At 42.2% G+C, this 18767-nt stretch overlaps 1 protein-coding gene across 1 annotated transcript in view; it reads left to right on the top strand.

Moving 5' to 3' along the window:
- The first annotated feature begins 223 nt into the window (after window positions 1-223).
- LOC103179939 (zinc finger protein 385D) overlaps window positions 224-18767 on the top strand; it is a 165713-nt gene continuing 147169 nt past the window's right edge. Inside the window, exon 1 of the mRNA XM_007895476.2 lies at window positions 224-387. Coding sequence (XP_007893667.1) covers window positions 366-387 — 22 coding nt within the window. The 5' untranslated portion in view covers window positions 224-365. The remainder of the gene's footprint in view (window positions 388-18767) is intronic.

The raw sequence follows: 18767 nt of genomic DNA, 5'->3' as shown, positions 1-18767 counted from the left end.
AAGAGCACGGTTTTCAAAAAGAGAGCTGCTTTTAGTTCTAATCTGATCAGGAAGGAAACTTCAAGCTTCATAGGACAGACTAATCTATGAGAAGGAACCTGTGAGGCTCTCTCAGCACTGATGTCACAGGCACAGCAAGATCATCATAAGGAGGAGTCAGATTTCACAAAGTACTGTATGAGCAGCGCTGTGTGCTAACAGAGTCGACTCCAATCATCCAAGGATTCTGCATGGGATGTAAGCACTGTGCTGAGTCTGAAGTGCAGAAATGATGGTGCAGATTTAAACTCTGGCATTTGATGTGGTTGTCGGTGCTCGTGCTGGTTGGAAGACGTAAAAACTGTGGGATTTCAAAAGTATGATTAATGAAGACCATTATGTATCTTGGTAAGTGTTTACCTTGCGTTGTGAATTTAAGTGTATTGCAATCATCTACATTATACAGTAGCTTGACGTTTTTAAACCGAGCGTTCAGCTATTCTGCAGGAGCAGAAAGGACTAAGGACTGTGCTGTCTGTTATGTGTGCTGTCGGAATAATTGTGGTGCCTGCATTTCAGTACGAGTGCAATGCATCTTGAGCATGTAGTGTGCATTATGTCAAATGCAGAGTTTAATAACCATAAATTATTTTTAGTACAACACCAATGTCAGGCTGTACAGAATTGGGATTCCCAAAGATTTCCTATCCTAAGGGGAGGAGGTGGTTCACAGACTTGTTGGACAGACTACCAATGAATACTTCAGTACATGTACTACTTTAGATTCACAATCTGAGAAACACTGACCGCATGGCTTCTCATGACATGCTTATCCTTTTGCCCATTGCAGTATTTCATGTGCTGTTAACTCTCAGAGATCTGATAGCATTCATCTGGTGCCCCAGGTTTCTTCACGTTATTTAGAAAGTTGTACTGGAAAAGATATCTACTATGTTTTCTCCTTGTCATTTCATAGATTCTTCTTTATTGTTTGCTGGGCTGAAAATTATGCGTAAAATGAATTTTTTACACTGTAAATGGACTTCAGCACTCATAGTAACAGACGGATATGAGAACACTATATATCTTTTCACCTTTGAAGAAAACAATTTGAGTACTCCTGACCTTTCAACCGACATGGTAATATTTGTAGAGGCAGGGGGACATCGTTTATTGAAGCTGAAGAAAATTAAATTAATTCTTGTGGATTATTTACTTTTCTAAGTGTTTTTTTCCCTTGTGTGAAATGTAAGGCATAAAAGACTCTTTAATGATCCTTTTAGAGGGCGAACCTCTCCATGAGAAAATGTTTGACAAAGCTTTTTTCAATTACTTACAACGGCACAATACGGTAACATAAATTACCCCATTACTTGTGTGTTAATGTTACCATGACACAAATAACTCATGGTTATTCTGGCTCTTCTCTGGATCCAAGCAGAGGTGAAAGAATGTTAAAACATTTTTCAAAGGCGCCAGTGCCGCATCAAGTAACAGAATTGTGCATCCATAAGATAACAACTATGAATTCTCTCTCCAATTTATATCAATGGATGTAATTTATTGCACAGTAATAAATTAATTTTTTTGTTGGTGGCGAGAGAGAGAGTTGATTTTGCTACTGATTACAAGCTTTAAAATGATTGGGAATATGATTGAGTGATAACGTTGCTTATGAGATTGACTCATTTGGTAGCACTCTTGCTTCTTTGTCAGAGGGTTATGGGGTCAAACCCTTCATTGTGAACATAAGCTTATATTGACACTCGGATGCAATAATAGGAACTGCTATATTTTTGGAGGTGCCAATTCTTCAGGTGACACTGGAGTCCCATCAGCGAGTTTTCAGATGGACCTTTAAAAACCCACGACCCAATTTGAAGTGTTTTCCTCTGGTATACTGGTTGTCTTGCTTCCATTTGAATTGGTTAGTCATCTCATCCTGGGGCAAATGGTTCCCACATTTGGATACAAAAGCAGTCACTACACTTGATGTGAATTACTTGTGAAACCCTTTGATGTGATAAGTTTTTTCATTGTTTTCATAGAAACTTAGGAGCTTCTAATAAAATAGTCGAAGGTGATGGGGTCAGAATTGCAGTGCCAAGCACATTACATAGGGGATAATTAAGCAACACGATAACTGCTGAAAATTCTTTCATAATAAATAATATAGTTATCCTTACATTTGATACAGCATCTTTTATGTCAAGAGAATGCCTCAAAGCGCTTCACAGGATATATGTAGTGACTGTGTGTTTTGTGGGCAAACAGAGCAGACCATTTGCTCACAGCAATATTCAACACAGCCATGAGGTAAATGACATTTTTTTTTATTTGAGGATTTGTTGGCAAAAAACTGGAAGAAAACTTTCTTTTTTGTATAGTGTCATACGATCTTGAATGTCTACCTGAACAGGCAGATGGCGCCTCAGTTTAATGTTCCCTCTGAATGTCATCACCTCCAGCAATGCAATATTCCTTCAGTACTGAATTGGCATGTCAGCAAAGACTGATATGAGACCGCTATTGACTGAGCAGGTTGACACTGATGATAGGTTTGGGACTGAACATGCGTGACTTTGGGAGATTGATTTCTCCCTTGGGCTTCTCTATGACAATTTAACCATCGTTTAAGTATTAACCAGAGCTGATTTTTTGACTCTCATACCCGAGAAAGACTTCTTAACATTAAAACTGTATTTTTTAAATTATTTTTTATTCAGCTTTTGGCCAACTGGTCTTTGTGAAGAATTCCCAATTGGGTTTGAAATGTAACAGGCACAATATAAATACAAGTTTTTGGTTAAAACAAAGGAAAGGTATATTTTATAAGCTATAAGGTGCAATGATCTTCAATTGTGTAGGTCTGCTTTGTATAATAACCTGATTGTTTTGTTCACTTACCTAATAGTAAGTAGACAAGTTATCAGTATAAAGGATTAATATGATTCAAGGTATATTATCCAACTTGTACTACACTGTTTGTTAGGGCTGAGGCCATATCTACATCTTGATATCTCATTGATGACTTTCCTCTTCTACAGTAACCTCCCCTACCTCAACAGCCTGTCATCAAACTATGCCATATTTCAGCACTCTGAGATGCTAACCCACATGAAGGGCACTTTATAAATGCAAATTGTTGTCATTGTTGATATACAGTAAATTCACTTTACAGTATATTCTATGAAGTGCTTTGAGACCTCTAGAAGGTATGATAAGGCACTATATCAAATGCAAGGATTATTAATATTAAGACTATAAGAAGTAGGAGCAGGAGTAGGCCATTCGGCCCCTCAAGCCTGCTCCGCCATTTAATAAGATCATGGTTGATCTTCTAATTCCATTTACCCGCTCTATCCCCATATCCCTTAATCCATCTATCCTTTAGAAATCTATCAACCTCAGTCTTGAATATGTTCAAGGACTGAGCATCCACAGCCTTCTGAGGTAGAGAATTCCACAAATTCTACCCTTAGAGTGAAGAAATGTTTCCTCAACTCAGTTCGAAAAGGCTGACCCTTAATCTTGAGACTATGACCCCTACTTTTAGATTCTCAAACCAGGGGAAACAGTCTCACGGCATCTATCCTGTCAAGACCCTTAAGAATCTTATAGGTTTCTATAAGATCACCCCTAATTCTTCTATAGTTTATTCAACCTCTCCTCATAGGTCAACCCCATCATCCCAGGAACCAACCTAGTGAATCGCTGCACCTCCTCTAAGGTGAGTATGTCCTTTCTTAAATAAGGAGACCAAAACAGCACACGATATTCTAGGTGCAGTCTCACCAAGGCCTTATACAACTGCAGCAAGAAGTCCCTACTCTTGTACTCTAACCCTTTTGCAACGAACGCCAACATGGCATTAGCCTCCCTATTTGCTTGCTGTACCTGCATACTAACTTTTTGTGACTGGTGTACAAGGACACCCAAATCTTTTTGAACACTAACACTACCTAGTCTCTTTCCCTCTAGAAAATAATCCACTTTTCTATTTTTACTACCTAAGTGAATAACTTCACACTTTCCCACATTATACTCCATCTGCCATCTTCTTGACCACTCACCAAGCCTGTCTATTTCCCTTTACATTCTTTGTGTGTCATCTTCACAGCTTACTCTCCCACCTATCTTTGTATCGTCCGCGAATTTAGATATATTAAGTTCTATTTCTTCATTTAAATCATTGATATAGATTGTAAATAATTGAAGTCCAAGCACTGATCCTTGTGGCACTCCACGAGTCACATCCTGCCAATCTGAGAAGGACTCGTTTATCCCTACTCTCTGGCTCTTCTTGTTAGCCACTCTCCAATCCATGCTAATATATTACCTTTAATTCCATGGGCTCTAATCTTATGTAACAGCCTTTTATGTGGCACCTTGTCAAATTCCTTCTGGAAATCCAAGTACACCACATCTACTGGTTCCCCCTATCTAACCTGCTAGTTACATCCTTAAAAAACTCTATAAGATTTGTTAAACATGATTTCCCTTTTGTAAAGCCATGTTGACTCTACCATGTTATGGTTTTCTAAGTGCCGCACACCGACGTCCCTAATTAAGGACAGTAGAATTTTCCCTGCCACCAATGTCAGACTAACTGATCTATAATTCCCCATTTTTTGTCTCCCACTCTTCTTAAATATCAGCATGATGTTTACGACCTTCCAATCAATGGAACCATTCCAGAATGCAGGGAGTTTTGGAAGATCAAAAACAAAGCGCCCACTATCTCTGCAGCCACCTCTTTTAAAACCCAAGGATGCAGGCAATCAGGTCCAGGGATTTATCGGTTTTTAATCCTATCAATTTCTCTAGTGCTATTGCTTTACTGATATTCATTATTTTAAATTCCTCACTAACATTAGCCTCCAGGTTTCCCTCTATTTTCAGTAAGTTTTCGGTGTCCTCTAATGTGAAGATAGAAGCAAAATATTTGTTTAATGACTCATTAATGCCATTTCCTTATTCCCCATTATAATTTCTCCTGTCTGCGCCTGCAATAGATGCACATTCACTTTTGATGGTGTCTTCCTCTTTATGTACTTGTAAAAACTCTTACAATCTGTCTTTATATCTCTAGCTAGTTTACTCTCATATTCCATTTTCTCCCTCTTAATCAGTTTCTTGGTTTTCCTTTGCTGATCTCTAAAGCCCTCCCAATCCTTAGGTTTAGTGCTCTTTTTGGCAGTATTATAGGCTTCTTCTTTTAATTTTATACTTTCCTTAACTTCTCTAGTTAGCCAAGGTTGAACCACTTTTCCCGTGGTATTTTTAGTTTTCAAGGGAATATGTGATTGCTGGGAATTACGTATTATATCTTTAAACGTTTGCCATTACTGGTCTACCGTCATACTCTTTAATCTAATTTCCCAGTCTATTTTAGCCAAATCTTCTCTCATACCTGCAAAATTGCCTTTATTTAGATTTAAGACCCTTACTTCGATTCAACTATATCACTCTCTAACTTAATGTTAAATTCCATCATGTTATGGTCACTCTGCCCTAGAGGAGCCTTAACTTCCAGATTGCTGATTAGCCCTATTTCATTACACAAAACAAGGTGTAGGATAGCCTGTTCCCTGGTTGGCTCCTCAGCATACTGCTCTAGAAAACTATCTCTAATGCATTCTATAAAGTCATCCTCTAATTTACCTTTGCCAATTTGGTTTTCCCAGTCCATATGAAGATTAAAATCACCCCTTATTAGTGTATTCCCTTTGCCACATGCTCCTCTAATTTCCTGATTAATACCCTGCCCAATACTGTAAGAGCTGTTTGTGTGTCTATAAACTACTCCCACTAGTGTTTTCTGCCCCTTGTTGTTTCTTACCTCCACACATACTGACACTACATCCTGATTTTCTGATTTAAAATCCTGCCTCTCTACTGCTTCTATCTAATCCTTTATTAGCAGGGCTAAGCCCTCCTCTCTCCGTTTTCCACATTGCTTATCTTTCCTACACGTCGAATACCCCAGAATGTTTAGCTCCCAAACTTGGTCTCCCTGTAACTATGTCTCAGTAATAGTCACTAGATCAAACTCATTTATGTCTATTTGTGCACTTAGTTCATCTATCTTGTTACGAATCCTTCGTGCATTCAGATATAGCACCTTTAATATTGACCTCTTACTATTTCCCCTACTCATTAATGCCCTATTTCCTTTGTTGAGCTTTTTGTCCCTCTTGACAAACTCTGTTCTTTAACTCCCGTCGCTACTCTGGAGTCCTGTAGCTCAGTGGTTAGAGTACTCACTTTGCAAGTGAGAGACCTGAGTTCAATTCCAGGCAGGGCGAAACCTTGGGTAAGTTTCCTTACTCCACACGCTTAATAATAATCCCTCCAAAACAAAACAATAGTAAATTGGTCATTTTCAATCCACGACTGTTTGTGGGACATTGTTGTGCGCGATTGGCTGCCGCGTTCGCCCACAAATATACAGTCAATTCACTTTACAGTATATTCTGTGAAGCGCTTTGGCATGTCTAGAAGATGTGAAAAGCGCTATATCAAATGCAAGGATTATTATTATTACTCTGCTCTACAGCCATGACTGTTCCTTGCAATGCCGGGTTATGTTTAACTGTAGCTGTAACCTTCCCTCATCGCCCCCCTTAATAATTTAAAGCTCTGCTTAACTCCCTATTTAATTGTTTTGCCAGGACATTGGTCCCAGCCGGTTAAGGCGGAGGCCATCTCGATGGAACAGCTCCCTTTTCCCCCAATACTGGTGCCAGTGGCCCATAAAACGAACCTCCTGCCTCCCGCACCACTCTCTCAGTCACGCATTTAACTCTTTCATTTGTTTATCCCTGTATCAATTTGTGAGTGGCTCAGGTAGTAATCTGGAGATTATCACCTTGGAAGTTTTTCCTTTTAATTTCATTCCCAGTTTATTGAACTCACTCCTCAAGTTGCCACTACCTATATTGTTGGTTCCTATGTGGATCACCACAATTGGATCATCCCTTTCCTGCTTCAAATTCTTCTCCAGCCCTGAAGAGACATCCTTAACTCTGGCACCAGGAAGGCAACAGAGGCCTTCGTGACACCTGGTTGCGGGTGCAGAGAAGAGCGTCTGTCCGCCTGACTGTCTCGTCCCCTATCACAACTACATTCCGTTTTGCTCCCCCCGCTTGTGTGGCCTCCTGTATAGAGCTGCTGGGGTCAGTTTGCCCATCCTCCTCCTTACAGACTTCCTTGTCCACACAGGTTACAATTACCTCGTACCTGTTGGACAAGCTTAATGCCTGAGGCTTCTCCACCATTCTCTCTGGGGTCCCCTTACAACAACAACTTGGATTTATATAGCGCCCTCTACGCTGGACGGCGTCTCAGAGCGCTTTACAGTTTCGGATCCCAGGATCTGCCTGACTGACTGTCAGTTACCCTGTCCTGTCCCTGAGTAGTAGCAGGATCCATACATTTACTGAGCCTCAGGGAAGTGATTGTCTCCTGGATGAAACTATCCAGGAACCTCTCACCTTCCCTGATGCCGCGCAATGTCTGCACCTCGGATTCCAGCTCAGCTACTCTAACCTGGAGCTTCCTCAGTTGCAGACACTTGCTGCAGATGTAGTTGTCCGGGCTCAGGCTGCCCTCCATCAGCTCCCACATACTGCAGTCATCGCACAACACCTGCCATGCCATTCTCTCCTCTCTCTCTCACTCTGGATTATGGTTTTTATTTAATAATAATAATAATCCTTGCATTTAATATAGCGCTTTTCACGTCGGAAGGACATCCCAAAGCGCTTCACAGAATACACTGTAAAGTGAATTGACTGTATATTTGTGGGCGAACGCGGCAGCCAATTGCGCACAGCAATGTCCCACAAACAGTCGCAGATTGAAAATGACCAATTTATTATTGTTTTTGGTTTTGGAGGGATTATTATTAGGCGTGTGGAGTAACGAAACTTGCCCAAGGTTTCGCCCTGTGCCTGGAATTGAACTCAGGTGTCTCACTTGCAAAGCGAGTGCTCTAACCACTGAGCTACAGTTTTAGTTTTTCTTAGTTTTTTTTCTGGTTCTGTCTTTTGAGCATGACATCAGGTTGATGTCACTTGTTGATTTTCTGCAGATGCTCCTCTCCGCCCTCCGAATCAGCGACTGCTTACCTCGGCCAGGCTTATTATTATTATTTTAAATGGAAAGGCTGTCTGGATTAACTGGGGAGAGATGTGGTCTAGTGAACCAAAATTTCCAGTCAAGTGTGATTACAGCGCCGATACTGGCATTTACCGGCTTTTGTCGGCACCGNTTTTTTTCAGTGCTGAAAACTGTCAGAAAATGCCAACACTGGCATTGTAATTGTTTGAACATTTAATTTCAGTGTGCTATACTTGTGCGGCTCGGTACTCACACACAACACCAAGATTGGGTGTAAGGTTTGTTACAACAACTACAACAATAAGGTTACATTTGTATAGCGCCTTTCACGTCGGGAGGACGTCCCAAGGTGCTGGACAGTGTACAGCATTTCAGATCCGAGGTCTGGGGTCGGGGGGGGGAGAGGGGAGGGGAAGTGGGGTGGCTGATGACAAGGTTGAAGAGGAGGGTCTTAAGGCAGGATTTGAAGAAGGCTAAGGAGGGGGCGAGGCGGAGTAACTGGAGGATGGAATTCCAGAGGTTGGGGGCAGAATGGCTGAATTCTCTCCCACCAATGGTGGGGCGGGTGGGTCGGGGGACGTGGAGCAGGCCAGAGCCGGCTGAGCGGAGGGAATGGGTGAGTTGGTTAGGAGGTTGCAGAGGTAGGGTGTGGCGAGGCCATGGAGGGCTTTGTATGTGAGGACAAGGATCTTGAACTGGATCATCTGCAGGATAGGAAGCCAGTGGAGTCGGGCGAGAGTGGGGAAGATGGGGTCACGGAGTTTGGTGCGAGAGAGGACACGGGCTGCAGAGTTCTGGATTATCTGCAGCCTGTGGAGGGAGGAGTCAGGAAGGCCGACAAGCAGAGCGTTTATGTTAATGTAACTTTAAAGAGATATTTGTGGGATGCATTCTTGAGTTGGATGAAAGTTCTTCTGTGTTCCAAAAGCATTGACAAGACCAAAGTAGAGCAAACAAACCCAGGGTGATTCGTACCCATCATATTTACATGTTACCTGGAGTCTGAGTTCGTGCGTACATGTTTGTTCAAATCTACCTTGCTTGGCCTGCAGAGAGGTAATCAACTGCTGCTTAAACTCCACACCTCCAATTGTTGAAGCCATTGCTCGATAGGAAGGGGTGTGAGCCCAAGCTATGGACAGGAAGACGGTGATAATGCTCTCACGCATTTCATGCTGAGATGTGTGGCTCACAGGGAGTCCTTTGTTCCTACCATCCAACTAATGAGGGCTTAAACCCATCTTGTTGGATGTCGAATGGCAGTATTCCAGGGCACAGCTGATGACAGCACAGCCAGCCTGGCTCATCGACAGGACCTGGAAGGGCAGACCAGTCACAGGGAGCAGTGAGTCATCCCATTCAGCTCCTGTTAACCCTGCAGCCAAAGCCCTAATGAGTACGGTAGACCTAGCTGGAAAAGCAGCGGGAGAGCTTGCAGGACAGCAACAACAACAACAACAACAAGATTCCATTTATAGAGCGCCTTTCACGTCAGGAGGACGTCCCAAGGCGCTGCACAGTTGGGTCATGACCCGAGCATTGGGGGGAAATGGTCAGGGTGAGGGGAGGGAAGGGAGGGAGCGAGGAGGGGGAAATGGTCAGGGTGAGGGGAGGGAAGGGAGGGAGAGAGGAGGGGGAAATGGTCAGGGTGAGGGGAGGGAAGGGAGGGAGCGAGGAGGAGGAAGAGAGTCGAGAGGGGAGCTGAAGGCACGGTCAAAGAGAAAGGTTTTGAGACCGGCCTTGAAGGAGGAAAGGGAGGAAGCGGCGAAGGCACTGGGGGATGGAGTTCCAGAGCCTCGGGGCTGAGAGGCTGAAGGCCCGACCACCGATAGTAGGGCGGTTGGGGCGGGGGACGTGGAGCAGACCGGAGCCAGAGGAACGGAGGGTACGGGCAGGTAGGTAGGGGGATAGTAGGTTGGAGAGGTAGGAGGGAGCAAGGCCGTGAATGGCCTTGTAGGTGAGGATGAGGATCTTGAAATCAATCCTCTGGGGGATGGGGAGCCAGTGGAGGCGAGCGAGGGTAGGAGTGATGTGGTCCCGAAGCCTGGTGCGGGACAGTACACGAGCTGCAGAGTTCTGAATGACCTGCAGCTTGTGGAGGGAGGTGCCGGGAAGGCCGGCGAGGAGAGAGTTCCCATAGTCCAGCCTTGAGGTGACAAAGGCGTGAACCAGGGTTTCAGCAGCGTGAGGGGTGAGGTAGTGCCGTAATCTGGCGATATTCCGGAGGTGATGGAAGGCGGTGCCAGTTGTGGTGCGGATGTGAGGGAGAAAGGACAGCTCAGGGTCGAACAAAACGCCGAGGTTCCTGACTGGCTTTGAGAGGTGGAGAGTGCAGCCTTGGATGCTGATGGTGTCAGCGCCTGAGGTGCGGAGGCGCTGACGTGAGCCAATCAGGAGGGCCTCGGTTTTTCGCACGTTGAGCTGAAGAAAGTTGTCTCTCGTCCAGGACTCGATGTCGGACAGGCAGGCTGTCAGGACATCGGTGGTCGTGGAGTTGAGAGTAGAGGAGGAAAGGTAGAGTTGGGTGTCATCCGCATACATGTGGAAGTTAACCCCATGTTTGCGGATGATGTCACCGAGGGGGAGCATATAGAGGGTGAAGAGGAGGGGACCGAGGACAGGGCCCTGAGGGACACCACATGAGACAGTGCGGGGGGTGGAGGAGAAGCCATTCGTTGAGACGAAGTGAAGACGGTGGGAAAGGTAAGAGCTAAACCATTCAAGGACAGTGCCTTGAAGGTTGAGGTGGGAGGACAAGCGGTGGAGTAGCAATATCAATGGCAAGCTATGCGGCTTTAGCTGGTTAGACTCCAGCAGTTCTATGTGTAGGTGGGATGCATGGAAATTCCAGCTTGGTTTGGAAACTCTTAAGCATGGTGATGGCTTTACATTTCAGCTCGGGGCTGCATCTTTCACGACTCCTGAAACAGCTTCCTCCAGGTGCTGTTGAAAGAAAGGCTCCAGCGCGATTTACACTTAATTTATACTGCACTGTGGACACTGAATCGATGAGATTTTGGCAGCAAAATGCTGCCAAATGTGCAGTGCAAAAACAGCATAGATAAGACTAAAATGGAAGTTTTTTTTGTCTGTTCTATTTCAGGGTACATTTAATTGTTATCCTTCAGTAAGTACAAAGAAAGAACAGCGTCGACGTTTAACTGATCGGCCGCCCCCAGCATAAAAATCCATTTATAACGCGCTTTCAATTACTGGCCGTGTGTCGTTATTTTAGGATGCAAGCAATTTCCAAATGATGGAAGTGAAAATTCCTGAGACAAAGTAATGGGTATGAGGGACTGAGATGGGACTGTTGCCAAGTGGTTGTAGCGTTCCTTTGGCAATCCTTCACTGAAATAAAGAGGTAGTTATCAATAAAATCTCTGTGATCTAAATTAACTCTGTTCTCTGTGGATGCATTGTTCAAACATGTTTTGGACAACATTGGGGGTTATCATGCACTATTGGCTGGTAGTAGCAAATGTTTTGTTTGCACACCCATGGGGAGGTTTTCTAGTCTAAGCAACGGAAACTTGATGAACTCATTCTGGTGACAATATTGATAATCCCCATCCAAGAGTAGGAAATCCAGTTATTGTTGGCTGTGTGATCAGCCACAATGACGCAGGATAACAACACAGAAAGTCTGTGGCTACTGGAGACTGTGAGGCCTATGTCAGTGATTGTGCTCTCGTCTCCCTACCACCAGCAACATCATAACTCAAGAGTAGGCACCAAACGATCAGTGTCACGATACTGGGAAGTTCTCAATCAAGTCTCAGGCTCTGTACTGTTTAAACACTGTGATATTGCCTGCTGCATCAGACATTGCATTTACCCAAATCTAATCTAAATGTTATTGTAGTTTTGTTCATTTTAAATCTTAGTTACTTGAACAAAAACATAGGTACTAAAAGATAGTTTATTCCGATGGACATTAAAGATCCCAATGCACCCCTAGCTGGTTGGACCAATGGGGGGAGATCAATCTGGTCTGGCGAAACAGAATATCCAGCTAAGTGTGATTACAATACCGGTACCAGCATTTATCAGCTTTTATCGGCACCGCCTTTTATCAGTGCTGAAAACTGTCAGTAAATGCCGGCACTGGCATTGTAATTGTTTGAAACCTACAAGCGTCATTGTGGTGGTGATAAGCTATCTTCTGCTTGTAGGATTTAACTAAGACAATGGTGACCAACCTGTGGCCCATGGGCCGAAAGTGGCCTGCGAAGCCATCAAGTAATGGCCCCCCACACCCCCCCAACATTCGCAAATGTCGAGTTAAGCCTCTGTCAGTAAATGTACTGATTTGTACTGATGAGTTTTTTCTTGACTGAATATTTCTTGAGAGTGGTCACCTAGGAGATATTCAATCAAGAAAATTTATTTTGTTGGCCTCCACTGAACTAAGTCAAAATCTCTGGCCACGGAAGGCTATCCGGATAGAGATATAGGGTTCACCTGTGTGTAGACTCCTACTGGTCACCAGGAGAGGAAGTGGTCATTGGGAGAGAGAGTGGCCACTAGGAGAGAGACTGGTTAATAGGAGAGAGAGTGGTCACCAGGAGAGAGACAGTGATCACTAGGAGAGTGAGTGGTCACTAGGAGAGAGTGTGGTCACTAGGAGAGAGACAGTGGTCACGAGGAGAGGGACAGTGGTCACTAGGAGGGAGAGTGGTCACTAGGAGAGAGAGTGGTCATTAGGAGAGAGAGAGTGGTCACTAGGAGAGAGAGTGGTCACTAGGAGAGAGGGTGGTCACTAGGAGAGAGATGGGAGTGGTCGACCACGAGGCCCCATTTCACTCAGTTTCGGGAGTGGATAGGTACAAGTCTATAGGAGGAGGAGTGGTTTACTACGAGAGCAAGGAGTAGGTTCGTCACTACTGAATAAAGCATTTTTTTAATTATTTCTTGATGATGGCTGTCGGGAGTAAGGCTCCAACACCTTGGAGGTTTTTGGGCCGGGCAGCCAATTGTTCAGTTTTCAAAATGCCTATTATGTTGTTGGGATATGGTGTGGATAAGGAACTGAAGTTCTGCTGAATGATCAGCTCTGACGCGGGCTAAAGGCCGGAAGTTACTGTCAAATTGTTCACAGTGTTCAAAAACCTGTCATTCTGTTATCTCTGGAGTAAGCCACAAATAAAAAAACAAATTCATCTGACAGGGACAGTATTCAGACTGGTAATCCAGAGTATTTGAATCCATCATGGAATAAAATATGGCTCATTTGCTTAATGACTGTTTGTGGGACATTGCTGTACAAAAATGCACTCCGCTTCACAGTAAAACCCTGTAAAGCATTTTGTGACAAATAATAATGTGATAAGGCGGGATATCAAATTCAAGGATTATTGTTATTATTATTATCAGGTGATTGGAGACGTAATGGGTGTTGTGTCGCTGCACGCTACCTTGACAGCAAGACAGTAAAGTGCAAGAGCCCTACCATGGAAACAATTCTCTTTCAACTTTTCTTCAGCTCAAATTTTGTAACCTTATTAGCATAGTTCTGAGGTGTAGTGCACAAGCCATCTGTCATCTTCAGTGATGGATTCATAAAATACTAACTAGAGACATTGTAATGAAATGTGTAATTTCATCTCCCAGCACAAGCCACAAGGTCAGATGGTGGTAGCATCAAACAGATGGTTAATTTTTTTAAGAAAGACATTCATGTATCAGCAAGGTATTCCATGTAAATTTCAATTTTAATACAGTGGTTGTGAATTGTAACTTTGGCAAAAAAAACATAACAAAGGAATGTGATGTCTCAGTGCACAAACACAAGTCTAGACATCCCAGTTTGATGCCTGTTGAGGTATAAACCTCATAAAGCAAAAGCCCTGGTATGCTTCTTGTGTTTATAGTATCATGTCTCTATGTCGGCTGTACAGGGTGTACAAATAGAAATTCTGGCGAGTGACCGAGATCTGAAGCTTCTCTTGGCGGGCATGGATTGCACAACTCACTGAGGCTAGTGCTCACAGAAATGTAGACAGTGTTCAATGATAGAGCTCTCCGAATACTTTGGCCCATTGCACAAACGAAATGTATACTGAAGAACCCGACTTCTTGCTGCTTGCTGTTTGTTTTTGATTGGTGTAGTTCTGCATGGTGTGTTGCATATCTTTTCATCGCAAGCCCCGTTAAACTAAAGCCATATAATGTGTCGCTGACTAATTGTACAGTGACCAGGTCATTGATTTTACTCCTGACACTCAAAGTGCTCAAAATCAGATTTATTTCTTTAAAGTTCCACAATGGGCTGGATGCACAACTAACCACCAGTTTCTCATCTGTGTGCTGCATAGTTAGGCTGCCTTGCTTTATTTCTATCTGTGTGCGTGCGCACGCTAATATTTACCTGTGAACACAATATAGCCCTCCCATGCCAAAGGGCAACCATTTGTCAGCAGCGTTTCATTTACCAGACATCAGGTTATTAAATCCCAAGCACAGTAAGGCCATTGTTTCCTTGTTCTTACCAATGAGTACTGCTGCCAGAGGTAATGCACTTTTTACTCAGTTACCTGAACCAGGGTGATGATAAACAGTGGTGGGGGGGTGGGAGGTGAGGAGGGAGTCGTGCAGGTGAACGGTTGCCTACTGCAGGACTACAATGCCAGGCATTAAGTGTGCTCTGGCTGCATGTTCCTGGTATTCCTTTGAATGGTCATCTCAGAAAAATGACATAAGGTTTGAAGTCTGATTTTTGGTATAGGGATGGTAACTGTTGTACTGAAGGAATGATCAGCATGTTTTTTTCAGCTGTAGCTGTTTTCTTGTTACTATCGCTGGGCCTGAAAGACGTAAGGGTCGGAGCACAGTTCTCTAGCTGCAACTGGGCAGGTTTTTTGGTAAAAGAAGCAATTGAAGGGCATGAGATATAAATAATGGTATGATAATCCTTTCATTTGATATAATACATAAAAACGACACTGTCTCAAAATACTTCACATTCTAGTTACTGCCCATAATGATTGTATTTGTAGGTTACCACAGTTATTTTTTGGGCACAGCAGCCCACAAATCGCCATGAAGTGAATGGCCAATTTATTTGCAGGAATCCCTTCTCTTTCTGAATAGTGGCATGGGATCTTTAACATCCATTTCAACAGGCAGATGCAGTTTAACGTCTCATCCAAAAGATGGCACCTTCAAAGCAGTGCTTGTCCAGTTCTGACATTGGAGTGTCAGACTAAGTCCTGACTTGAGGCACGACTCCACAAATTTCTAATGCAGAGGCAAGAGTTCTACCAATTGAGCTAAGCTGTCACCAGACCACAGTATAACGTTCTTCATAATCTTTGGGACCACCCATATGGACCCACTGGTCTTTTCTGGTCCTGTGTATTCCAATATTCCTTGATAAAGATAGCAGCTGCAGGAAAGATACATTATAGAAGTTTCTATCATCAGTATCAAGGGGGATTTTGTTATATGTCTTTAAAGCATCAGCTCAGACTTGTTATTTATGAGTAACACGAGTGATGAGAAGTATATTTCATTTATTTTAATGCCTGTTACTTTTTATTAAAAAAATATTTTTCTTGTGTTGAAAGAAGTTTACAACCTGTGTCACTGCAGTTGATCATAAATGCCACTCTTAACATTTCCCAGAAGTTAACAACTGTGCATACTGCACCCAGTTAAGTTGAACTGAAGCACTGTATTATTGCTGAGATGTACCCTATATGCTAGAGGGACGATTTTAAGTGGAAGTTTATGCCCAGGCACTCACTTAGTGCTAAACTCAACACTGGAATATTGTGACACCAATATTGGTGTTTTTGGAGTGGAATGGCAACGTAATGATTAAGTCTTCTCAATCCAGCATTGAAACTGAGAGAAATAATTGTTTTGCATTTCGCGCCACGTTTCACCCACAAAATACATAGTCAATCTACTTGCCAGTATATCCTGTGCAGCGCTTTGAGATGTATCAACAACATGATAAGGCACTAAATCAAATGCAAAGATTATCATTGTAGTTGACACCAGTAAATCATATTACTGTGCATTTTATGTTGTTCAAAGAATAACTGAGAGTGGGCACATTATAATAGTCAGCAGCTGAAACACTTCTTGGACATTTGAGGACAATGGTTAATAGTCAGAGTTACAGTCAGTTGTTCTTTTATACGCTATAACCTAGGTTTATTGAACAAAAGGGAATCTTTATTATTATGTTTAATTGCAGCTTTGACCTATGTTGTGAATCTGTCTTTCTACCCACTGACTTCACTCTGCAGTCTTACAATGTTAAGAAATGGACAACTCCGAGAACTATCTTCTTGCTTTTGACTGCTTTTTTGCTCAAGTATGTAATAAAATCCAGTTTAAAAAAAGTTGTACAATTGCTGTAAAAGTGTGTAGAATTAATTTACATTGTAAATAAATATATCAAAATATTTTGAAGAGAGGCTGATTCAGAGTAATTCAGTGCTCAAGTGAGAAGATAACCCAGAAAGGGCAATTCTTCTCAAACAATTTCTGGTTTATTTATGTACCTTGTGGAGCTCCGTGCGATAGCTCCTCTTGAGTCCTGCCAACCTTCTCTCACAAAATTGCCACAGCAGCAGTTTGTTGCACTGAGACTAATGTACATTTTAATTTAACTGGATTAAGTAAAACACTTTGTGGCACTAATAAATTTTGCACTGGAGCAAAGGAAAACTCAAATCTTGCCCCGAGCATTTTACACTGAACGTTCAATATGGGAGGGGGGTGGTGGTGGTGGGGGTGGGGGTTGTCATTTATGCTAAATTTAAGACACTGAGAGTATTGCTACCTAAAAACTCCTTTTTGGAAGTGATGTAATTCTAATTTAAATCTCTTAATAAAAAGTATTAATAAAATGTTCAACAATCCCTCAAAAATTCACAGACCTGTAAATATTAATAAATATTAACAGTAATACATTTTTGCTGTTACTCACAAATGTAGGGAGCATGTTTTGGTTAGGATTGCAATAGAATTACGTTGACGAAACAGTCCACAAATAGTCTATGTCAGTATTTAAATTCCACAGAAACTTTCATCTCTACGTTCGAACGCAAATGCAAAGATTTACAGTAAATCCTGTGAAGCGCTTTAGGCCGCTTTCCCAACGTAAAAGGCACTATACCAAATGTAAGGATTATTTTATCCAATGGAATATTGGATAAAGGATCAGGATCATAGTACATCCAATGAAACAACGGCCAAATGCCACTCCATTGGCTGGAACTCCAGTGATTGTCCTTTGAATGAAATGAAAACTGAGGTCCCATCTGCCCGTTCAGGTGAACATTAATGATCCCATGGCACTATTCAAAAAGTAAAGGCAGTTTTGCTGGTGTTCTGGCCAACAATCCCCCAAATAAAATTGGTCACTCACTTCATGGCTGCTTGTGGGCCATTGTTGTGTGCAAATTGGCTGCTTATGCCCACAAAACACACAGTCACTACACTTTGCAACATATCCTGTGAAGCACTTTTGGACATGAAAGGTACTATATTAAATGTAAGGATTATTATTGATTATAATTATTATTATCACTAATAATAATAGCTGCCATGAAGACCTCAGGCTGGCCTCAAGCCTAGCCAAAGTTGATGACACCACCTATAATTATCAACTGGTTTGACCACAATGTTCAGTGATGTGATAATTATTACTGGTGATATTATCACATTAAGTTTTGCAATTTTCACCTACTCATCCTCAGAAAATAGCAGGACATAGAAATAGGAGGAGACCATTCAACCCATCAAGCTAGTTTATTCTATCTTGGCAGATCTTTTAATCCCAATGCCCAACCTGTTCATAACACCTTAAGCTTTGTTCTCTTTAAATTTTCAGGATAGTATTTTTAAAGCTTCACAAGTGATCAAGTCATTTGACCCTAACTGACAAAGGCATAAATAAATCTGTTGTAGGCATGTTTGCCTACAAAGCAATACTCTGTAGAAGGCAACACTTTCTTGGCTGTCTCCTTGGTCGGTGCAAGATTTTATATTTGTTTAACTAAGGCCAATCTTGCTTTAGTCAGTTAATAAATAGTAAAGAGGGAGAGAGTAGGGGGAGAGGAGTGCTGTGAAAATTGTATTGTTTTTTATGAAGTGTTTGAACTGTTCAATGGTAACTGAAATGTAGAAAACTGAACACTGTAGAGTGACATTCAGTAACTGAATGTAATTACTTTCAGTGTTGATGGTGTTGTATATATATGTATACATATATACACATTTGTGCAGTTATTTGTCTTAGAACACAGGTCTATAAGTGTTTCTCGAGTTACTTCTTTTTCTTTAGCAAAGTTGCAGTGTTTGTGAATGAATTGTTCCATCTACCCGGATGGTGATTAGTTCTTTCCCTGGAACAAGTGTCCTGAACAATGCTGCTCCTTAATGAGCTGCACTTAGTAGATGTTTTGTTCAAAATTTACAGTCCTATGCCCCCAAATTTTATCACACCATAGCTTGAAACTCCATGTTGTCTTACTTAAAATCCTGTAGAACTGTTGAGAAGTCTTAAACTTAGTCTTAATTTGTAAGACGGGTCTTTTCAAGAAATGTGGAAAGCCAGTGTCCAAAATTCAAACTCAATTTAAGAATGTTGGACAATTCTGCACTTTAAGATTCATAATTCTTAAATTTTAAGATAAATTGAGATT

Source organism: Callorhinchus milii, unplaced genomic scaffold (assembly GCF_018977255.1).
Source record: "Callorhinchus milii isolate IMCB2004 unplaced genomic scaffold, IMCB_Cmil_1.0 Scaffold2, whole genome shotgun sequence".
NCBI lineage: Eukaryota > Metazoa > Chordata > Chondrichthyes > Chimaeriformes > Callorhinchidae > Callorhinchus > Callorhinchus milii.
The sequence above is the reverse complement of the archived record's forward strand: the minus strand, read 5'-3'. Positions and strand labels throughout refer to the sequence as shown.